Source organism: Natator depressus, chromosome 2 (genome assembly GCF_965152275.1).
Source record: "Natator depressus isolate rNatDep1 chromosome 2, rNatDep2.hap1, whole genome shotgun sequence".
In the NCBI taxonomy this organism is placed as follows: domain Eukaryota; kingdom Metazoa; phylum Chordata; order Testudines; family Cheloniidae; genus Natator; species Natator depressus.
The window spans coordinates 111,835,316-111,860,206 of record NC_134235.1 but is presented as its reverse complement, the minus strand read 5'-3'; the positions used below and the strand labels follow the sequence as shown (position 1 = coordinate 111,860,206).

Genomic DNA, 24,891 nt, shown 5'->3' with positions numbered 1-24,891 from the left:
CTAAGAAGTCATTTTTAAAACAGATCTTCAGATCTGTTTAACAGGGAATAAATAGCAGGAAAATGGAATCTTGCTTTAGAAGATATTTGTTTTAAAGGCATTGGTCTGGATTAAGGCATTAGATTATCACCTTGAATGGTCAGACCTATTAATATTCATAATTAGAAGACTATTGCTGTATTTCCTGTTCAGTCATCTGTTCAAGGTATTAAGGAAGTTTTAGCTCCATTTTGCTATGAGGACGAGGGATTTGTTGATGACTTTTTCTGCAGTATACTTCTGTACCCAACACAGACTGGCCACAGAATTTGCTTATACCAACAGATGCATTCATCATCATAAGATCCTTTAATGCTCTGCCAAGTTTATATTAGTTTAAATAAGGTATCTTACACACCGTGCCTCCTCGTGGCCAAATGGTATAAAACAGTTTAGCATACAATTAGTCTCCTTGAATTTTGCATTGATATAATCTGCTAAAATCCAAATCCAGCCCACACCTCCATGGCTACAGATATCCCTGTGGCAGTGAAAATGGTGTGCTTCCACTGTGGAAGTGAGGTGGGTGAATTCTAGGGAACTGTGCAAGCAGTCCAGTCTCCTGGGTTGTGAAGGGTAGGTGCCACAGGGTCTGATCTTTCCCCTGGGGTTTAGGGGAACACAAGACTACTTCACTTGCGCAGCTTCTGTGGAATGGCTGCAGAAGTAGACCATGTAAGGAATTCTCCCACATGTTCTTCAGGCATTACTCTGCAGCCAGCCCTGCTACTGTTAATATTTGCCTCTTCATATAGAGAAAGCACACTATGTGCAATCAAGTTAAAATCCTCCTGTGGCTGGAGGGTGATGCCAAATTGAGTGGGCCCATTCTTCCCTCAGTTACATGGAATTGCCTCCCAATAAAGACAGTAAGAGCAGCGAGCACTCAGCACCTGTCTGGAGGCACCATATACAGGATATGGCTCTGATATCACTTTTCACTTACTTTAATCTATTTGGGCCAAATTCTGCCTTTAGTTACACCCATGAACACCACTGATGTTAACTGAGGGCAGAATTTGGCCCCAAAGTATTCTTTTTAAATTCTGACAGGTTTCAGAGTAACAGCCGTGTTAGTCTGTATTTGCAAAAAGAAAAGGAGTACTTGTGGCACCTTAGAGACTAACCAATTTATTTGAGCATAAGCTTTCGTGAGCTACAGCTCACTTCATCGGATCGGATCCGATGAAGTGAGCTGTAGCTCACGAAAGCTTATGCTCAAATAAATTGGTTAGTCTCTAAGGTGCCACAAGTACTCCTTTTCTTTTTTTAAATTCTGTAAGTCTGACTTTGCTCTCACATGACTGTAAATCAGGTGCAACTCTACTGAAGTCAAGAAAGTTACACCAGTGGAGAACCAGGGCCAGCGAGAGGAGAATCAGGTCCTAGGTATAGGCAAAAGAACACAGTCCATGTTTTAGCTGCACTCTTTAAAAAAAGAAAAGAAAATCTTCCTTAAAACACAACTCAACACTGTAATCACCAGATAATTATTTACTTCGTACATTTCTTAAACCTAGTTCTGCTCTAAGCTATATGCACTCCCACTGAATACAACACTTAAGCTTCAGTGGCTAGAAGCTAAGCTTTATTTTGAAATCCTGGCATAATTTACACTTGAGCATGATCAATGTAATGTTGTTGGAAAGGGCTATTTACCCTGCCATGAAATATTTCTATTCATGCTTATTGTATCATTATCCTTTCATTTAAAATAAATCGTTTGCCAAGAGTGGGAAGTCTTGTTTATAACAAGATTTCCCCATCAAATATATTTCAGCAGCAGTCACTGGGGGGTGAGGGGCGCAGGCTCTGGGAAGGAGTTTGGGTGCAAGCTCTGGGCTGGGGCAGGAGGGGGTGAGGAGTGCAGGCTCTGGGCTGGGGAAGGGGGTGAGGGTGCAGGAGGAGGGGTTGAGGGGTGCAGGCTCTGAGACAGAGTTCGGGTGCAGGCCCTGGGCTGGGGGTGCAGGCTCTGGGAAGGTGTTTGGGGGCAGAAGGGGGTGTTTGGGAAAGGGGTGGGGGTGCAGGCTCTGGGAGAAGGTGTTACTTCAAAGGGGAACCAAGGTAACTCTATATGTAGGGTGGTGTAAGTATCAAGATATAAGACAAGCCCCTTTTACTCAGAAGAGCAGACCCGCCTTGTGCCGTATCTGTTACCGGTGGACTGGTACACAGAGAATCTCCCTCCCTCTTCCCTATGTGTAGTGTGAGAAATAAAGACTGACTATAAGTAACGTTAGAAACAACAGAAGTGTATTGAGGGAATTAGTACAATAAAGGGATGGGGATAAGCATAAAATAAACAGTAGCTATAGAAATTAACACAAAACAGTGAAACAGCAGCTTACAACAGGTGCATGAAGCTCAGGCCCAAAATACAAAATCACCCTGGCAATAACCATATAAAACCCTGACTAAAAGAACCCTAATTCACGGTGGTGGCAGTGAAGTCCAGGACCTGCACTCTTTGGGTAATTGGAACCCGCTGAGGAGGAGCACTGGAGAGTCTCCGGATGTCGATCGGGATGGAAGAAGTGGACCGAGAACTTTCTGCGGATGTCGTCCCCAGGAACAGGAGCAGGAAAGGTGGTATCCTTTGACGATACACTGATGCTGCCAAGGCCTGAACCACGCACACCCAGTCACTAGGATGGGCTGCGCCATCCGTTTGTGGTCACAGTTCTTTTATGCAGTTTGTGGTGGGAAAACATGGTACAGTCCCAGCAAAGGTAGGAAACAGTCTGAGGTAAAATTGTTCTTGAGATCTCCCAGTGGCGGAGAAAAACCAGTTTGATCAAGTTATAACTAGCCAGGATGACAGGGCACAAAGGAGGTCACAAGATGGAGTTTACAAAATGGTGGTTCAGACTCCATTTTGAATTGCTGCTATATCCTTACAAATTACATATTGAGTTTAACATGCACATATTTTAATAAGCTATAACAGGGGTGTGTGTGTGCAGCGCTTACCTGGGGCTTCTAGGCAGGGTGGGCCTGGGGGCCTCCGCATGCTGCTACCCCCAGGCCCTACCCCTGCAGCTTCCTATTGGCCGCAGGGGCACTTGGGGCGGGAGCAGTGAGTGTGCGTAGATACAGACCCACCCCACTCAGGGGCCACAGGGAGGGGGTGGCAGCCACATGGAGTGAGCAGGCAGGAAGCTGCTCAGCTCCACTGCGCTGGGAGTGGGGGCCCCAGGACGTTTTAAATTGCCCAGGGGCGGAAAGCAGGGCCGAGGGAGAGATCCAGCCTCAAACATTGTTGGAGCCGGGCCCTGGGCCAGGAATATTCCTGGTGCCCAGGCACTGCGGGCCCATAGAACTCGCTGCCCATGTGGGTAAACACTTTTCACAAAGCAATCACTATATCAGTCCTCATCCTCAAAAGAAACCTGCACAACACTTTCAAAAGATGAGCCTGGAATCTTAAATTCATCACTCTGATCAACACTAAAAACCATAGAGTGAACAGACACTGGATTTATGACTTATTTACTACAACCTGTAGCCCACTAAGCCCCTGTTTTTGTACTATGACTACAGAGGTGTTAATGGGCCACTCTACGTTGAATAGTCTCTTACAATACATGCTAACTATTTATGCTAAACAATCTGTTCCACCTTGCACTTAGCTGTGACACTGAAGACCTGAAAAAATGTGGCTCAAAAGCTTGCCTCTCTCACCAACTGAAGTTGGTCCAAAAAAAGATATTATTTCACCCACTCTCCCATACAGTACTGACACAAATGAAGTGATGTATGGAATCCCACTAGGCTGCAGGACCAGGCCCAAAGTTATGCATAAAGAAGATCTGAGGAGGTACTAGGGAAACAGAGGGCCAGAGCCTCAGAAAATGGCTAGAAAGCTGCCCTAAAAAGTCAACCAGGATTTCTCCTCGTATAGGAGGATCTGGCAAGTGGCCTAAAGCCAACAGAGCTGACAAGGGGGGCATGCTGAGGTTGCAGGAGGAAGAGGCATTTTGAGGCCAGGGCTGGACCACATTATGCTCTTTCAGAACTTCAGCCAGGAGAATAGTCTCCAGGTGGCCTCAGCATCAAAGCAGAAAGAAGGTGCCCCCCCCCCCCCCCGCCCCAAGCTGTGTCATTTGTGAGCTCAGCACAACTGAGGATTTGGCCCTGAATCTTGACTTGACTACCACTCGAACCACAGAACACAACTGCAGAAGGTGAGGGTGACAGGAGGGCAGGATGGACAGCATCACTCACTGGTGTAACAGCTGGCACACCACAGGACTCAGTTGAAAGTGGCCCCTTCCAGCTTGCTCAAGAAAACATTCAAGCAGAAAAAATGCTCCAAAAAGATTGAGATGGTAATAAAATAGATTTGTGGGAATTGTACCATGGGAAATCCTGAGAAGAAATCTATGAGCCAGATTCTGCATCCTTAGTAGTACTTTGCTAATGGAGCAGTCTCAGGTAAATAGGTCTAAACATAAATCAGTTCTTACAACTAATATTGCTTATTTTTGTTACTTTTTCTTTTCTGATTGGTGCATGACCCATTCTAGATGGCATGATACAAGTTTCGGAAGATGCCCTAAGCTCTGCACAGAGAAAGAGAACTGTAACAGACGTTTATAACCTTTTCTATTGTAACTCTGGACAAATACTTAAACTTTTTTGAATCCTGCAAAATATTTGGCCTCAGCAGTTTCTTGCAGCGATGAGTTCCATCAGCTAATTGTACATTGAAGGAAACCTTTTTTCATCCAATCACTTTAAAAAAAAAAAGTACTAATGAAATCACATCATGAATTGCTGATAGGTATTTTATTTTAAACTCTTTAGAGAGAGGTATCAGAGTGGTAGCCATGTTAGTCTGTATTAGCAAAAAACAACAAGGAGTCCTCATGGCACCTTAGATAAATTAGTTAGTCTCTAAGGTGCCACAAGGACTCCTTGTTGTTTTTTCTTTATAGAAAGGGTTAAACAGTGGGGACCTTGCCCAAGACATGCTCTAAAGAGCTAGTTACATCAACTGCACTGGAAGGTTTTGCAACTGAAATTGCCGGAGAGCATTTTTGAACATCCTGATTCAGGGTAAACAAGATTTTGTAAATAAATAATTTACATTAGGTAATACCCTGAGTCTAATTCCCCAGTTTCTCGCCCAGTGGGAAAGTGACCCTCTTCAAATCCCCTAACACTGTCTCTGGAACGTTGGGGCAGTTCAGTCTCTTCTTTGTAGGTCCCAGGCCTCCTTTTCAGGCCCTGGCTGTGCTGCAGGGATTCTGTGGCTGCAGCTCTGCTCCCAGCACATGATCTGCTCTCCCTGGGCTGCTTTTCTGGTCCCTCTGGATCTGGCACAGCTCTGCTCCCCAGCTCAGCTTGGGCCCCTGCTCTCACCTTAGCTCGGCCCCACTCTGTCTGACCCAGGCAATTCCAGCTCAGGCGGAGGAGGGAAGCCCCTTGGCTTTCTGATTCTCTGATTAGGCTGACCTAGAGCATTGGCCTCTCCCCATTGTTCCTGGGGACTGTCAGTCTCAGAGTCCTGATTTTCCCATTGACCCTTCCCCTTTTGATACTGGGAGCTAGGCAACCAAAACACCCCCACTGACTGTTAGTAACCCCCCCCCCCCCTTACAATTAGGAGCCCTGTTCAGTTCAGTGGGAGCAGCATTCAACCCTTCATGAGGGTCTGAGGCTGTCACTGGGGCGGGGCTCCGGAGGAGCAGACACAAGGAACCAGGCTGGCAAGGTCAGCTGTTCTTTCATGTGCTAAGAGCTAGCTAGCGGAGGTGCTGGGCGAAACCAACTGCTCCCAGCAGGGCTCCGGGCAAAGCAGGCGAGCTCGCGATTGGAGCCAATAGCTCGCGCAGTGGGAGCGGGAGCAGGAGCCGGAGGTGAAGCAGCTCCAATCACAGAGTTCTGTCCTGCTAGGACCATGCACGAGATGCTTTCATATGCAAATAGAGAGCGAGCAGGAGGCTGAGCCAAGCCACTTGCTGGGATCCAGCTGAAGAAGAAGTAGTCAGGGGAGGGGGAAGCGGAACAAGGCGGGCGTGTGTGTGCCGGTAGCCGGGGAGCCCTGATTAGCGCCTGTTCAGACCGGGGACGGGAAAGAAACCAACGCGCTAAGCAACGAAGTACACAACAAACCTCATCCTCGTCGGATTTCCGAGGATCCATCGGCAGCGGGAGATTTTGCGCCTGGCTCAATCACTTGAGTTGTGGGGGCGGAGGGTTTGTGCTTCTGGCTGTCACTACCGAGGGAACTATTTTAAACCCACCGACCATGCGCCCACAGATGCGGTACCTTCTGGCCATTCTTCTCCTGAGCGCGATGGTTTTCGTTCTGTTGCACAAGGGTGAGTTGTACCGGTCAAAAAAATATCCCAGGCAAACAGCGTCCCACGAAAGATCCCTGGTAAGGCGAGCCTGTGATGCGTTTATCGAACAGAAGAAAGCTTTTGTTTGGGGAAACCTCCTAAAAACCTCCCTGAGGAGTGTTGCCTGCAGTGAGTACTTAGTGCACAATCACTATATAACCAGCCCTCTCTCGGCAGAAGAAGCTGCCTTTCCTTTGGCTTATATCATAACTCTACATAAAGAATTTGATACTTTTGAGAGGCTCTTCAGGGCTATTTATATGCCCCAAAATGTTTACTGTGTCCACGTGGATGAGAAGGCAGCAGCTCAGTTTAAGAAAGACGTGGAGACATTTTTGAACTGTTTCCCCAATGCGTTTCTTGCCTCAAAAAATGAGCCAGTCATTTATGCTGGAATATCCAGACTTCAGGCGGATTTGAACTGCATGAAAGACCTGCTGGAATCAGGAGTTCGGTGGAAGTACCTGCTCAACATGTGTGGACAAGATTTCCCCTTGAAAACCAACAAGGAAATAGTTCGGCATCTGAAAGGATATAAGGGGAAAAATCTCACTCCTGGAGTGCTGCCTCCTGCCCATGTGATTTCAAGAACCAAATATATCCATAAGGAGCACATAGGGACTGACTCCTCTTATATGAAAAAGACCAATGAGTTGAAACAGTCCCCACCACACAATCTGACCATCTACTTTGGCTCTGCTTATATTGCTGTCACAAAGCCATTTGTAGAGTTCATTCTCAATAATCAACGTGCTATTGATTTATTGAAGTGGTCCAAGGACACCTACAGTCCAGATGAACACTTCTGGGTAACACTCAATAGGATACCAGGTACGTAGCATGACTTCATTACTCATTCGTGTGTATAGGACAAGCTGGCTTGTGCCATGCTGAGCTAGGAAAGACAGAGAGGAAATGAAACAGAACTGATTTCTGTGCTATATGACCTTTATATTTGCTTTAGGTCAATGTTCAGGATGCTCTTGTTCTATGGAAACTGATTTTCTGTCTATCCTTGCAAAGGTGAGAAAAATGAAGTCATAAATGGATGGCACTGCTGGAGGATAATCACATGGGGCTGACCAGTTATATCCAATTTCATTCAGTCCTTTGACACTAAGCTCTTATAGGACTCTTTTCATTTGTAGATTTCAAAACACTTTACAAGAGTTAAATATCATTATCTCAATTTTATTGACAGGGAAGCATAGAGAGGTGACTAGATTGCTGAGTCACCCCACAGGTCAGTGGCAGAACTAAGAATACATCCCAGATCCCCTGGAGTTCAGTGCTTTATCGACTAAGTCACATTGCGTTCTTTACTCATATTTACGTACATTATTCCCATAGCAAAGACCTATAGATTTAAAATCCCATTTATCACACAAGGTGAGTTCCACTAACTAACAATGAATTCTTGTTAAACAGCCCCCAGACCTCCCTTCCCACGGGAGGAATGATAAAGTTGCAGGTCTGTGCTGTGGTCTGTTTATTGGTCTTTATATTTAGCAAGCATCACTGTGATATTGAGGATTATTTAGACTTGACCTTAATGTTGGGCACCCCAGTGCTAGCACTTTGTAGCAGGGACATTTTTCAGAGCACCAAAGTTATAATGGGCTAGAACTTCAACTAGTGTATATTGGTGTGGTTCTACTGACTTTGAGTGACACCAGCTGAGGATATGGCTATCATTTAAATCTCAACATTATTCCTTGTGTCACTTAACTCCAGTTCTTCTTTAGGGATTGCCTTTCTGGCCTGTGGATTAAATCTACAGAGTTTCTGATTTGGAATGCTGCAACCACAAACCCATATGGGGCCAAATCCAGGGACACAGTGTCCAGCACTGTACATCTCCACTAGTGATGATTATTAGAAAGAATCCCTGCGCTGGCAGCAAAGCCACTATTTTAGCCCTCTGCAGATCTAGTACACTTTGCTGGGTGGAAGAGAAGCAGATGTCTGATCCACACAGGGGGAAAATTCTCTGGTTCAGCCCTTTCTTTCTACAATGTCATCCTGGTCCCACGTCTACATGACTCCTGCACACTGCCATGCTGGAAGCTACTCAAGAAGTTTTGTGCACCCTAAATCCATTTTGAACAGGAATATTACTTCAATTCTGCTGCCAGTGTCCCGATGCTGACTGCTAACTGTGAAGGTGAGGATCTAGATTTGCCTCACTCAGCACACAGCCATCCAGAGGTAATTCTACACATTTAAGTGTTTGCCCCCAAAGCTTGGAGGCCTTACTCAGACAAAAAGCTCCTATTGATGTCAGAGGGTCTAAGACTTAAGGATGAGTCCCTTGTCTAGGAATGACATGTACAGTACTTCTTGCAATGAGATTTATTCCAACTCATTTTTCCATTTGACTAGATAAAGGAGAAAAGACAATCAGCTACATTGCACAGCAATTACTGTATGTTTACTTTTTAATTGAATATAAACATTAAAATATAAATACTCCCTATGTGCAAAGAAGTGATCTTATATGTTAAATACACCTAACACCATGTAAATGACCTAGTAAAGACAGCTGCAAAAGACCGTTCAGCATAGATCAATCTGTTGCCTGCTTCTTTTTACAGCATGAGGAGTTTTGATCTTAGAATATATAGCGATTTGAAATTCAAAGCACATCAGGCTGCAGCTTCTCTGTGATCTGAAGAGACATCTGAATGTAGATATGCAGACTCATGCCATGTACATATCATGTCAAATCTGCCTCCATTTTTGCACACACATGTGCCATGGCTGGCCTGAGAGCACCTGGGGTCATACAAGGATGTGAAAAAAGGTCATCAATTCTGAGTAATGCAAATGCAACTAGTTAGCATTGCAAGATGTGTATCATCCAAATTTCAATGAAAAAAGAAGCCAAAGAGAACAGCCTGGCTGATAGGTGACAGCACAGCACAACACACTATTAATGTGGGTGTGATCCAAGCTCAGAACTGAATTTATTCCTTCCATTCCCAAGCTTCTTTCCCTGAGCCACTCCATCCCTTTAGGACTATTCTGGGTTAAGAGCAATGCATAGGCAGGAGACTCATTGCCTAAGGGAAAGAAGTGCCTCATACCTCTCAAAGAGCACCCTGTGGTCAACAGAGGAGGGGCACTGATGGGATAAGGAGAAAGCCACACCTGACTGGAAATGCAGGTCACCTACCCACAGGGCCTTTATTCATTCGTTCAATTTATATTTCAAGTGCTTGCCCATGGCTCTCGGAGCTTTCAAGATCAGTAAAAACAAACCCTATCACAAATAAAAGCAACTCCAATAACACAATGGATTATGTACATTTACATGCCACAAAGACTTTCTTCTTCATAATATCCCCCATCACGCCAATCCAATCCCCTTCAATACACCTATTCCCCACCAGCACATGCATGGGAATAAAAAGGGAAGAAAGTGAGGATCCCAGAGCTCTTCTGCACCTTACAGAGAAAGGAAAACAAAGAGGTCAAAGAATACTCGTCACAATATTTTAGGGTAGGAAGTAAAAATCTGCTTACGTTATTGCTTGAGAGCCTGTTTGTGCTTCCATTTATTTCAATGACAAACCTCCTATTGACCTCAGTAGTGCAGGATCAAACCCTAAACAGATGTAAAATGATACAAAGCTCCTTTGTGAAGTGTTTTGAGATCAGTGGACAAAAAGAGCTAGGTATGAATTATTATTAGAGCAGCTCACTCCTCCTTGAACGTGAACTATCCTTTACTGTAAATTTTAAATACAAATACAGGTGTAGAAACTGTCCTTAGGGACACTTCCTACATTTGAAATAATTAAATAGTGAATTTGTGCAATAAAGTATGCAATTGGTTGGTGCTGGGGAGAAATCCGGATACTACCTAATCCAGTAATTTTTTCACAGGATGTTGTTTGGACTTTATAGCAAGGCCTGTGTGTCATCCATTCAGGCTTGGCAGGGAGGGACTGGCACAGACTTTCTGTGACTTCTGATTTTCTTCATTGTTGAGTAAGATTTTTTCCACTTCATGATTAACTTAGAAAGAGAACTATTTGCTCTTTATTTTTGTGAAGATGAATAATTCAAAGCAGCCAGAATGAATTCTGAATTATTGCCAGGCAGTACCTTCCTTGGCAGTTTCGCAAGGATTCCTGGGGTCATTGTGCACGGGTAATGTTCATTGGGGAAAATGTATTTAATTTCATGCAACAAAATGAATGTCAGAAGTTCAAGATTAAAACTAATAAAGCAAATTTAGACAGTAATGAATGCATTTCAGGCATAAATTAGCTGTGAAGGTCTCTTTTAAAAGTGAGACTCAAAAAGTACCATAGCCTTATTTATGTCTACACTACTACTTTTGTCGCTCAGCGGTGCGAAAAACACTCCACGCTGAGCAACACAAGGTACACTGACAGAAGCACCAGTGTGGACAGTGCTATGTTGGACGCGCTCCTGCCAACATAACTACTACCTCTTGTTGGGGGTGATTTGATTAGGTCAACAGCAGTCCTATTGGCATAGACCGGCAGCTGCCTTGGTACAGCTGTGCCACTGTAAGCTCTCTAGTGTTGACATGGCTTAAACTATAGAAGCTTGGACTAATAGAAAGAATCCCATTAATTTCACTGCATTTAGCCTCAGACCCTCAGCATGTATATAAATGAAAACATACATTACAATTATCTGTGAACATCTTCAGGAAACAGGAGACGATGATTTTGAAAAGAGAGAATTAGTGACTCTCAGCCTCTTTTCTGGGTCTTGGGGGGAGGGGAGGTTGATGTCACCCTTGGAAAATGTTGGAAATTTGATAAGCTGGTTGCCAACTTCTGGGGCACTGTGGGAATGCCATTTTAGAATGCTTTAATATGTTTCTTCACTCACTGAATTCTCCACCACTGTTACATCACTAAGAGTTTTTAGGTGATGATAAGATATGCAGCACAGCCTCTTTGACCAGCTCAGAGGTGTCAGCCACAGGGGCTTCCATAATCTCTGGTTTGGGATTAAATCTACATTCACAAGAATCAGAATTATTTGTGGCCACTACAGTCCATATCATGCTCTTCTGAGTTTCCTCTCGTTTACACTGGTGTATCTCCATTGCTTTCAGAGGCATTACTCCTGATTTATATCAGTGTATGCAAGAGGGAGTCTACTCCTCAACTGGTTGGTTCCAGTAACCTTTGCATTGTCCATTCCATTAGCAAAGCAAACATTCTGAAGCTGAGTGTGCCCCAGGCCACCTTTCCATTGTTCAAAAATAATCCCCCCAAATGTATCTTAATCAGATTAGAACAGCACATTATCCTTCAGTAACTAGTAGGCTCTAAGGGCTTAATCCTGAAAGGAATCTGGTACCTGAAAGTCCTCATGACTTCACCTCTTTGCCCCTGTCAGGCTCAGGTCATAAATTCCTCTGTAGTTAGGTCTGGATTGTTGCTGTGTGAGTTGGGGAAGAAAGCCTCTTGACTGTCATGGGAAATCCATCTCATTGTGAGGGGACTAATATCATTGCATCTTGCAATGCCGCGAATGGGAATGATCTGAGACTTCATCAGCAGAACCATATAAAGGGCCAAATATTCTGCTGGTGTAAATTGGTATAGTGCCACTGAAATCAACTGGAGCTGCAACAATTTACACCAGTAGAAAAGTTGGCCCCAAACGTTCACACATGTTTCCTAACATCTGACACCTTCCTCTTCTCTGGGATGTATGCACCCCCATCCAAACATTTTTGTTGTCGTCATCACAACACTATTAACACCTAGTACTACTTAGTGTATGCACAATGCAGTGGCACCCATGACTAGGATTCATCACAGAATAACCACCACATTTTCTGCAGTGACCACTGAGTCTGCAATTTCCCTTCACTTTATCTTATCTATTAATATAATTCTTCCTCCATCATCTACTCATCAGTAGCTATTGCTTCCAATTGAGCTTTGTCCTCTGCACTTTTCATGCTGTTCTCCCACAGTACGCTCACCACTGTCACCAACCTTTTAATGCATGAGTTATAAAAAGATCAAGCCTACCAAGATGCAGACACACTCTTTGTAGACAACACAGCATAAATGGGCTTTAAGGAGGGATCTGAAAGAACACAGTGTAGAGTTTTTGCATATTTCATTAACCCAAGATTCTCCCATGCATAAGAGATGATGTGGTGGAGACTGGTATTGTCAGTGAAGTGGAAGTAGGGGCTGATGGCTTTATAGCATCTAAGACATGATAGATGGAGTGGGTATAGGCTAGGGGTGGGCAAACTATGGCCCGGGGGCCACATCCGGCCCTTCAGACTTTTTAATCCAGCCGTCGAGCTCCCACCGGGGAGCGGGGCTTTTCCTGCTCCAGCTGGGGAGCAGGGAGAGCTAGGCTTGCCCTGCTCTACACGTGCCATGGATCCGCACGGCTCCTGAAAGCAGCGGCATGTCCCCCACTCCGGCTCCTATGCGTAGGGGCAGCCAGGGGGCTCTGCACACTGTCCCCACCCCAAGCGCCGCCCCTGCAGCTCCCATTGGCCAAGAACCACAGCCAATGGGAGATGCAGGGGGTGGCATCTGCAGACGGGACAGCGCGCAGAACTGCCTGGCCGCACCTCTGTGTAGGAGCCGGAGAGAGGGACATGCCGCTGTTTTGGGGAACTGCTTGAGGTAAGCTCCGCCTGGAGCCTGCACCCCTGACCTACTCCCAAGCCCCTGCCCCAGCCCTAATTCCCCTCCCACCCTCCAAACCCCTCGATCCCAGCCTGAAGCACCCTCCTGCACCCCCAACCCCAACCCAGAACCCTCACCTCCCCCCACACCCCAACCCCCTCCCACATCCTGAACTCCTCATTTCTGTCCCCACTCCAGAGCCCGCTCCCCCAGCCAGAACCCTCACTCCCTCCCACACCCCAACCCCCAATTTTGTGAGCATTCATGGCCTGCTATACAATTTCCATACTCAGATGTGGCCCTGGGGCCAAAATGTTTGTCCATAGGCTATAAAGAGCCTTAAAAGAAAAGACAAGTAGTTTGTGCTTGATGCAGGGAAAAGAGGAGGGAGAAACAATGGGAGGAAATTCTATTAACTCTAGGCCAGAATCTCAGCCTAGTTCATTGGAGTCAATGCATCCATGCTGATTTACGCCAGCTGAAGATCTGGGCCTATATTTGTGAAATTACCACCCATGCTATCAGAGTGTGTGTAATTCCAGTTAGTGCAGCAGTAAATCCTCAGTAATCTGTAGGAACAGGCAAGCCAATTTAGGTAAGATAGGAACAGACATGAATTTCCCATCCCTCAAGCTGAATTTGAACCTCTAAGCCAGCGGCTCTCAGCCTTTCCAGACTACAGTGCCCATTTCAGGAGTCTGATTTGTCTTGCGTACCCCCAAGTTTCACCTCACTTAAAAACTACTGGATTACAAAATCAAACGTAAAAATACAAAAGTGTCACTGCATGCTACTGTTGAAAAATTGTTTACAGTCTCATTTTACCATATAATTATAAATCAATTGGAATATAAATATTGTTCTTATATTTCAATATATAGAGCAGCATAAACAAGTCATGGTCTATATGAAATTTTAGTTTGTACTGACTTTGCTCGTGTTTTTTATATAGCCTGTTGTAAAACTAGGAAAATATCTAGATGAGTTGATGTACCTCCGGAAGACCTCTGCGTACACCCTGGGGTACATGTACCCCTGGCTGAGAACCACTGCTCTAAGTTAACTTCTCTTTCTTGCATCTGCATCTTCTGCATACTTCATGTCCTATTTTCAATCAAAATGCCACAGAAAAAAAGAGTATGTTCTCTGTTTTCACTGTATTTCTAACTCAGATGGAATGCAGAATTGCTGGAAATATAATGGAGAACCAGTTCTTCTGAGATTTCCTGTCCCGTTTATTGCTTTTCAGAGCTTATGTATGAGAGGCTATGAACCTTATTAGGAAGAACCAAGTTAGTCCTGTCTGTTTAGATACCAAATGCTTTTGTAACATGGTTGATATTAGCACAGACCCCCATGAGCTGTGTGCCCAGTAAAGACCAGACAAGACAGGCAGACAGACCCTCCCCTTCTTCCACTACAATTTATATGCAGCCATATCTGAGGTGGCCCTACAGCAGTACTTCAGGACAGGAAGTGAAGAATATCATGATGGCAGGGCTAACTAACACTGTACCATTTCTTATAAGTGCCTGGGATATCCTGGTCAGAATCTTGGTTTTAGATGTTCTCCAAAATATGGCACCTGCAACTTCACAGTGCTCCCTAGCATTGCTGAATCATTCATCCAGTACTGATCTGACAGACGAATGCCATCTCGTGAAATACCATCACTTTCTATAGCTGCATGCACCCGATGAAGTGAGCTGTAGCTCACGAAAGCTTATGCTCAAATAAATTTGTTAGTCTCTAAGGTGCCACAAGTACTCCTTTTCCTTTTGCGGATACAGACTCACATGGCTGCTACTCTGAAACCATTTTTTTTTCCTGGAGTTCTCCATCCAAGTCCTGACCTGACCCAATACGAGGAGTTCACCATTGCCCCAGTTATGAAGAAAGTAACTTGTCCGAAAAATGGAAACATCACTGGACTAAGATTCCTTTTGGGAAAGTCTTGGGTTAGAGAATGCTTGGCCCAAGAAGCCTAAACCAGTGTTTCCCAAACTTGGGACGCCACTTGTGCAGGGAAAGCCCCTGGTAGGCCCGGCCGGTTTGTTTACCTGCCACATCCGCAGGTTCGGCCGACTGTGGCTCCCACTGGCCTCAGTTTGCTGTGCCCAGCCAATGGGGGCTGTGGGAAGTGGCACGGGCCAAGGGATGTACCGGCCGCCGCTTCCCGCAGCCCCCATTGGCCGGGCACAGCGAACCGCGGCCAATGGGAGCCGCGGTCGGCCGAAGCTGCAGACGTGGCAGGTAAATAAACCTGCCGGGCCCGCCAGGGGCTTTCCCTGCACAAGCGGCGGAACAAGTTTGGGAAACACTGGCCTAAACTAACAAACAAAAACTGAATGGTAGATATTTTCCAAGTGGAGTTGTTTTGGTGAACTCTCTTCCCCCACCCTATTTGACTAGGATTTCTTGTTAGCTACGGAATTACTAATTGATTTTTTGTCCAAGAAGTGTTCCTATTGGTTACATTTTTATTTTGGTCCAGATTTTGTCTTGGAGTCACTGACAACATTGGACAGGGAGAGACTGGGCTGCTTAGGATCACGAATCCTGACTGACTCCACCAGAATCTTGCTCAAGTGGTCTCAGGGAATGCATGCCAGAGGGCGGAGCTCACTCAGCCTTAGTGCAGTGTGTGCTATCTCCATACAGCAGGTAGCTCTGCTAGCCCATGGGAAAGGGGCGCAAAGCTATGCCCCTCCCTCCACCCTCATACACACACTGTCACCAGCCACCTACTTCTTTGTCTCCTACTGCAGTTCCTGTTCTCCCTCCTCAAGTTATGGCTGGCCCTTTCACAGAGCAGGTGGCTTCTTCTGTGCTCTCCTCCATCTTTGTAAACAAAGACAGAACCAGCATTTTTTCCATCTTCTTTTATCTGCTGCAAGGCCAGCACCCAAGCGGGTGTATTTCATAAATCCTGAGTGAGCTCTGGCTATTCTGCATGTCAGTCCCAGATTTCTGTTTATAGCAGAGTGCCAGTGATTTTGCCGTTGTCCCATTCCACTTCTTTGATGTGGGGTTAAGAGTCATTACTGAATACTTTCCAGCCATCTGTAGTTAAAAGGAAGCATCTATACTTAAAATTTAAAAAAAATAAAATAAAAAAAACCCAACATTTAACTTTCTGCCATCACATCCCTCTAAAAATACTTAGTCCAGTGGAATTTAAAGGCTTTCCACCATTTCTTTTAAAGCTCCTTGTTACAGCTTACAAATGTTGGCAAATATAGTTACGATCAGCTTTTAGTAATAGGATATGATTTCCTTTCCATTTGTCTCCACCGAGGGGAGGAAGTGCAACAGGAAACTGCAATTACTGACCCCCCACTTGCCTCCATCTGTGGCGTTGCTAAAGAACCATGTACGCAGGCGAGTGTCATAACAGCTGGCCAGACGATTTGACCACCATATAAAACCAGTGGCAATTTTAACATCTACATATCATGAGCTTTCACTTGGTGAATCATACATCCAACACATACAATTTATGATATAAGGATTGTTCAATATCCAAATGTTTGAAACCGTTTAAGGATACTTTTATCACTTGAGATTAATAAGTTAGCAGAAGTCACCCTCTTGAGTTTTTTTGTCTCGTTTCTTTGCATGGGTCCTTCAGCTCCAAACTAACGCTGCTGTGCTTTTTATACATGCTCAAGCATCAGGCCTTCTTCTGGCCTTGCTTGTAAAGGCCAAGTAACTGCACTGAGGTCAAGGGAATTAAAGAAGCGTAAAATGCAGAATGAGAAACAGTGCCACCATGTATATTTATTTTACAATTTACAGAGCCAACTCAGCCAGTCAAAAAGTTTAAACTTGATTTAATTGGCCCACCAATAAAGGAATTTTTCCAAAAAAGTTCCACAACTTCTACAATTCCTCCCCCTCGCCCCCGCCATTTTTCAAATGGCTATAGAGCGGTTTGAATGCTAAGTTTTAGAGTTTTGATTTAAAAGGGGGGGCTAATAATTTTTTGACCAACTCTAAGTTTGCATTTACTTGAATTATTGTATCTTTCTTCCTATAGTGTGTACTAATCTAGACCAGAGATTGGCCTGAGTCATGAAGGTTGGCTCTAGAGCTGCAGCTCTAGATTCATCTGAGGAGAGGAGAGAGGACTTGGTCGTAATTAATATATAGGGCTTTCTTCACTGAGGCCACTGGACCCTTTGGGTTGTCAGGATGCTTAGCTCCATAACCAATCACAGCCTTTTCTGCTTAGTGTTACCACACTGGTCTCTAAAAGGACTATCCTGAACTAATCAGTCATGGGAAGGATTGCTAACCAAACTGCTGGAATAGAATCCAAACTTCCCCTCAGGCTTAGGGAGATTCAGAATCAGTGTTACAGTCTAGACCCATTTCTAGTATAAACTTTGCAAATCATTTGTTAAATCAAGCTTGCTGTGTAACGAGATTTAAGCAACTAAGAAGTTTAGCTACATAAACAAAAGCCAAAATGATTTAGTAGTTACAGCCAAAAATGGAGAGTATGGAGCCTGTGGGCCAGATACCCAGCTAGTGTAAATCATTTAGACTAGCTGAGAATCTGGTCCCTTGGCTCGATTCCTGACTTGTCTTCGTGACCTCGAAGAAATCACTTATCTTGCTTGTGCCTCACTTTCCCCATCTGCAGGAAGAAGGATAACAATCTAAAGTTCTACTAAAATCATAAATGCTCTATTTGATCATGTCTTTTTATTAGAGCTATCAAGCGATTAAAAAAATTAATCGCGATTAATCATGCGATTAATCACATTGTTAAACAATAGAAAACCATTTATTTAAATATTTTTGGATGTTTTCTACATTTTCAAATATATTGATTTCAGTTACAACACAGAATAAAGTGTACAGTGCTCACTTTATATTTATTTTTGATTACAAGTATTTACACTGTAAAAACCAAAGAAATAGTATTTTTCAGTTCACCTAATACAAATACTGTAGTGCTTCTCGTTATCATGAAAGTTGAATTTACAAATGTAGAATTATGTACAAAAACCCCTGCATTCAAAAATAAAACAATGTAAAATTTTAGAGCCTGCAAGTCCACTCAGTACTACTTCTTATTCAGCCAATCACTCGGACAAACAAGTTTGTTTACATTTACGGAGATAATGCGAACCGTTACTTGTTTACAATGCCACCTGAAAATGAGAACAGTTGTTCGCATGGTACTGTTGTAGCTGGTGTCTCAAGATATTTATGTGCTAGATACACTAAAGATTCATATGTTCCTTCATGCTTCAACTACCATTCCAGTGGACATGCGTCCATGCTGATGATGGGTTCATCTCCATAACACTCCAAAGCAGTGCAAACCAATGCATGTTCACTTTCATCATCTGAGTCAGATCCCACACGCAGAAGGTTGATTTTCTTTTTTGGTGGTTTGGGTTATGGAGTTTCCGCATCGGAGTGTTGCTCTTTTAAGACTTCTGAAAGCATGCTCTATCCCTCATCCCTCTCAGATTTTGGAAGGCACTTTAGATTCTTAAACCTTGGGATGGTTAGAAATCTCACATTGGCACCTTCTTTGCGTTTTGTGAAATCTACAATGAAAGTGTTCTTAAAATGAACATGTGCTGGGTCATCATCCGAGACGGCTATAACATGAAATATATGGCAGAATGTGGGTAAAACAGAGCAGGGGACATTCAACTCCTTGGGGGAGAATTGTGTCACAAAATTTAATTAACGCGTTGCTTGTTTTAAAACAAGCATCATCAGCATGGAAGCATGTCCTCTGGAATGGTGGCCGAAGCATGAAGGTGCATATGAATTTTTAGCGTATCTGGCACAAATACCTTGCAATGCCTGCTACAAAATTGGATGCAAATGCCTGTTCTCACTTTCTGGTGACTTGTAAATAAGAAGAGGGCAGCACTATCTCCTGTAAATGTAAAAACACTTGTTTATCTTAGCGATTGGCTGAACAAGAAGTAGGACTGAGTGGACTTGTAGGCTCTGAAATTTGATATTATTCTGTTTTTGACTATAGTTATGTAAAAAAAAAAATCTACATTTTTAAGTTGCGCTTTCATTACAAAGATTGCACTACAGTACTTGCATGAGGTGAATTGAAAAATACTGTTTCTTTTATCATTTTTAGTGAAAATATTTGTAATAAAAATACTCTGATTTTAATTACAACACAGAACACAATGTATATGAAAATGTAGAAAAGCATCCAAAATATTTAATAAATTTCAATTGGTATGCTATTGTTTAACAGTGCAATTAAAACTGCGATTAATCATGATTATTTTTTTTAACCGCAGTTAATTTTTTTTTAGTTAATCGTCTGAGTTAACTGTGATTAATTGACAGCCCTACTTTTTATCCTTGCTTTCACCTTCACTCTGAGGTGAGATCAGTTTGTCTATTCATGTGCCTCTCAGCAGACATGTTGGTACTCTGCAAATAGTAAAGAGTGTTGTCTAATGGTTAGAGCAGGGGATTGAATTGGGGCACAACTATTTCTAGTCCTGGTTCTGCCATTGAGTCACTTTGTGATCTTAAGCATATCAGTTATACACTTATAGAATGTATGTAAACCTGCCACAAAACTCAATTGCAGAGCACTTAGACATCCTTGGATGAAAGATGCTGCCTAAGTATAAGTCTATGCAGCAGAGGTAACCCAGGCATCAACTTTAACTCCTCTACCATCCACGCACAAACATCCAACCCAGTTTTGGAGATGCTTTAAGCCTGACTCAGCTGGGGGTGTGGGTTAGAGGCTAGGTTCTACTTTAACTGTGCCTGGAATGCACCCAGTTGCTCAAGTGCTCATGGTCCTCCAATGCCTCCCCCCCCAAAGAACAGAAAAGTTCTCCATGAATTGATGAGGAAAGAATCCTAGAGCATTCAGCACAGAACTTGGTGCCTGCAAAAGGTTTCCACTCACTTTTCTATTGCTCCCTGCTGTCAGAGCATGGTTCTTTATCTCTTGTATCCCATTGACAAATTCTTTGGCCCTGTGATGGCATATCTCTGGCTACGCCTTCCATGGCCCAGCTCTCCAGCCACGTTACCTCATTCCAGTTCTGTTCCCTTTCAAGGTAACCAAAGTCCAACTAAATTTCCTGCTCTTCACTCGTATTCCCAGCGACAGCACTGCCTCCCAGGCCTTTCCTTAGAGGCAATTTTTCCTAGCAGGTTTCCCCACTGCTTCCCCTCCCCAGGGACTCTGGGAGCTTCTTTGGGGACCTCCCTACTTCTTACAAGCCCTAACTCAGGGCCTCCCACAGGAACCTGCCCTGCTATCTGTGGTTCTCTCAAGCCTGCCTTCACAGAGAGAGGGAGGGAACTCTCCTTGCTCCTCACTCAGTTCTCTCCCATTTCTGTGTACTTCGCCCTGAACCCTTCACAGCTGGGATCGCTAATTGTAATTGAGTCACCAGATCAGGATTAACTGCACCATGACAGCGCAATTTATTTTCCTAGCTGAAGAAGATTGTACATCAGGTGGCAAACAGACTATTGCAGAATAAAGGAAGTCGACAAATCTGTTTGGGTGCCAGACAACAAATCAGGCCTCATATATATTTGAAGAGACAAAATCTGGAGTTTGTCCAGGGTCATGCATGAACCTTGTGTTTATGCCATTGATTCTTTGCTATTTCAGTAACGTTCTGAGAACAGGACTATTTTAAGGGATGCTTTTTAATATCTTGTTGAAACAACCTATTCAATATCAAATGGATCATCTAATTGGAGTAAGAGTCTGATGCACGGGAATGCAGATAAGAAATTCAACTATGATTTCCTGGCCTCAGTCACATGATGTAGGTCTCAGGTTCAGAGGAAAATAGCCCCTCACATGGCAGTGGTTAGTATCCACTCTCTGTAGTGGTCAGTGTTGTGTTTATTACTTTTATCACATATGTGCCAGCAGCACTTTTCATTCATTCAGGAAGAAGTGTTGGATATAAAGTATTTGGTAAACTGCAGAGCAGTGCCTATATTAATATGTATCTGGATATAATGGGTAAGGCTGCATGTCTGTCACAGAGGTCATGGATTCTGTGACTTCCATGACTTCTGTAGTGACTGGTCCTGGGCCAGAAGCAGCAGTTTGGGTGTATGGGAGGGGGCTCCCCGGCTCCCACCGGCACGTCCCTGCAGTTCCTAGGTGGAGAGGCTAGGGCAGAGTTGGGCAAACTATGGCCTGCTGGCCACATCCGGCCCGTGGGACCATCCTGCCTGGCCCTTGAGCTCCCGGCCGAGGAGGCGAGCCCCTGGCCTTTCCCACACTGTCCCCCTACCCCACAGCACACCATGCTGCCAGCACAGGAGGGGGCTGCACTGCGGGGGCAGGGAAGAGCAGGAAGGGAGGCTCACCTGCAGCCCCAGAGGAGCAGGTGGGAGGTGTGGGTGGCGGGAGCACAGTGAACGTGGGCAGAGGACTCAGGAGGAGCACCGGGTGGCTGCGCAGCTGGCTGGAGGGAAGTGGTGCTTTGAAGGGGAAACCACCACTTCTCTCTGGCTGCCCCTGCTCCTGAGTCCTCCTCCCATATTTACAGGGCCACATTCTGAAAGGGGCTTTAGAGGGGGGATTGGATAGGGAGTGGGGTCCTGGGGGGCCTGTCAGTGGGCAGGGGTGTGGATAGAGGTCGGGGCAGTCAGGAAGCAGGGGGCATTGGATAGGAGGTGGGGTTGGGGGGGGGCATTGGGACAGGGGACCCCAGAAGGGGGCGGTCAGGGGACAAGGAGTGGGGGGGTTGGATGGGTTGGGGGTTGATAGGGTTAGGGGAGGCACAGCCTTCCTTACCTGGCCCTCCATACAGTTTTGGAACCCCAACGTGGCCCTCAGGCCAAAAAGTTTGCCTGGGCTGCAGTTCCTGGCCAATGGGAGCTGCAGAGCCGGTGCTTGTGGCGGGAGCAGCATGCGGAGCTCCCTTGGCTGCCTCTTCCCCTAGGAGCTGCAGGGACATGTGGAAACAGGTAGGGAGCTTGTGAGCCCCACCAACCCATCCCCACCCCAGCAGGGGCCCATGCCACCACCCCAGTGCCAGCGGAGGTCTTGGGCCATGTGCTGCCACCCACCCCTTGTCCTCCCAGCACCAGTGGGGGTCTTGGGCCACCCCCCAGAGCATCTGCAGCCCCCCAGCCCAAGTTTTGGGTAGGGGTATATAGTAAAAGTCATGGACAGGTCACAGGCTGTGAATTTTTTGTTTACTGCCTGTGACCTGTCCATGACTTTTACTAAAAATACCCATGACTAAAACGTAGCCTTAATAATGGGTCTTCATTGTTAACAGTCAGTCAAGAAGAATTAAGACTCTTGCTTGGACGTGTAGCATGAACACATCGCTTATCCTCTCTGGGCCAAATTCAGGTGCCATATAAGCAAATGCTCTTCAATTGCCTTAATGGTAGTTCACCCATTTGTACTCAGTCTGAGTTGATCCACTACCCCCCAGTACCCGATCTGCAAAATGGGGATAAACAGCTTTATCCCCATCTCACAGGGAGGTAGTGAGGATTAATTAGGTACCATCTGAACTACATTTTGAAGATACAAAGTGTTATGCAAGCACTATTATCTGGTATTGCTATGTGTTGTGGGTTATACCTTTCTTGCACCCTCTTGGGGAGAAGATGGGCACTGTTCTTGTCTTGGGCAGGGCTGACGGGGGGCGGGGGGATCTCCCTGTATTACAGCATGACGGTGGAATTGGCCCAGAGTTTGGAGCACAGCTCACTGATTTGGGGTCTCCTGCCCTTACAGGGGCAGGAGGTGAAAAAAGGACAAACAAATCAGGATATTCCCACAATGCCCAAGAGGCAGAGTCCACAGCTTTTAGAAAGCAAAGGGTTTAAATAAATAAATAAATAAATAAAGAGAGAGAACGAACCAAACCCTCTCCTTGCTGGGAGGACCTGGGTGATCAGGGCTCTCAAGCAGTTTCCCGAGTCACCATCCCGTTCTTGTTAGGCTCTCTGAGTTCCAGGCCTACTCATTCAGAGTGCCACCTCAAACTGACCTGGAAGCCTCCCTTTGCCGGCTTGGTGTGGATTGTGCCCAGACAAGCTATTTAACCCCTTCATGACTCATGTAGTGAGCTGCCCTACAACACCTTGGAAGGATTCCATTTCTTTTGGTGTGACCATTCAAGGGTGGAGGGTTGCACACAAATACATGATTGTGCCTTGTTGAAGGGGCTTATAACCAGGAGATCTGGGAAGGTAGGTTTGTTTTTAAAGAGTTTTGTTTCAGGAGTATGAAGTGAAATTGCTGAAGCGCCCATGGATCTCAACCTAATTCTGTTCAGTGCTGAGAAGATATACAAGTCACGAAGAGCTCCCAGAGGAGAGTGATGCTGTGCAGGGACAAAAAAAAAAAAAAAAAAACCACAACACACTAAACTAAACTCCTCTCCCCCCCATCTTATCAATTTCTAGATGTCCCTGGTTCCATGCCAAATGCATCCTGGGAAGGTAACCTGAGAGCTATCAAGTGGAGTGATAATGAAAGCTCTCATGGAGGTTGTCATGGTAATGTGTATATTCTTTACTTTTCCTATTCTTGCATTGAAATCTGAGAACTGGAACTGGGTGGGAAATGGTTTTTCTGTCCCGCAAACATTTGAGATATCAGAAACTTCATTGTTCCTCCTCAGCATGAAGCTGACACTTTTTGAAGTTAAACCAAAACAGCAGCAAAAGAGAGACCAGCATCCCAGAATAGCCCGGTGATTATAGCACTCACCTGGGATGTGGGAAACCTCAGTTCAGATGCTGCTCTGCCATTCTCCCACACCCCAGGTGGGTGCACTGACCAGCAGGACACTGGCTATTCTGCAATGGGTCTCACGGTTTTTCCTATTGGAGCAGGGACTTGACCTGGGTCTCCCACAGCTCATGGGAGTTCCAAAACCACTGAGCTGTTCTGCAGTTTGGGGGGGGGGGGGGGCGGGGGCATGGGGGGGATTTTTTCTCTCCCTCCCTCTGTCACAAGAAATTCCCTCCTGTACCCAAGAAACATTTCCCAATGAAAAGAACAGGCGTACTTATGGCACCTTAGAAGCTAACAAATTTATTTGAGAGTAAGCTTTCATGAGCTACAGCTTACTTCATCGGATGCATGCCGTGGAAAATACAGTGGGGAGATTTATATACACAGAGAATATGAAACAATGGGTGTTGCCATGCACACTGTAACGAGAGTGATCAGGTAAGGTGAGCTATTACCAGCAGGAGAGAAAAACAAAAAACATTTTGTAGTGATAATCAAGGTGGGCCATTTCCAGCAGTTGACAAGAACGTCTGAGGAACAGTGGGGGGTGGGAAATAAACATGGGGAAATAGTTTTACTTTGTGTAATGACCCATCCACTCCCAGTCTTTATTCAAGCCTAATTTAATGGTGTCCAGTTTGTAAATTAATTCCAGTTCAGCAGTCTCTCACTGGAGTCTGTTTTTGAAGTTTTTTTGTTGTAATATTGCCACTTTTAGGTCTGTAATGGAGTGACCAGACTAATTGAAGTGTTCTTCGACTGGTTTTTGAATGTTCTAATTCTTGACGTCTGATATGTCCATTTATTTTTATGTAGAGACTGTCCAGTTTGGCCAACGTACATGGCAGAGGGGCATTGCTGGCACATGATGGCATATATCACATTGGTAGATGTGCAGGTGAATGAGCCTCCGACAGTGTGGCTGATGTGATTAGGCCCCATGATGGGTCTCCCCACTGTATTTTCCACTGCATGCATCCGATGAAGTGAGCTGTAGCTCACGAAAGCTTATGCTCAAATAAATTTGTTACTCTAAGGTGCCACAAGTCCTCCTTTTCTTTTTGTAAATACAGACTAACACGGCTGCTACTCT

At 45.0% G+C, this 24,891-nt stretch overlaps 1 protein-coding gene across 3 annotated transcripts in view; it reads left to right on the top strand.

The window, feature by feature from the left end:
- The first annotated feature begins 5,716 nt into the window (after positions 1–5,716).
- LOC141982628 (N-acetyllactosaminide beta-1,6-N-acetylglucosaminyl-transferase-like) overlaps positions 5,717–24,891 on the top strand; it is a 62,321-nt gene continuing 43,146 nt past the window's right edge. For 2 of the 3 annotated variants that reach the window (XM_074944893.1, XM_074944892.1), the window contains exon 1: positions 5,717–7,217. In XM_074944893.1, the coding sequence (XP_074800994.1) occupies positions 6,293–7,217 (925 nt within the window). In that variant the 5' untranslated portion in view covers positions 5,717–6,292. Of the gene's footprint in view, positions 7,218–23,464; positions 23,558–24,891 lie in introns of all 3 variants that reach the window. The other variant, XM_074944891.1, reaches the window with a different exon arrangement.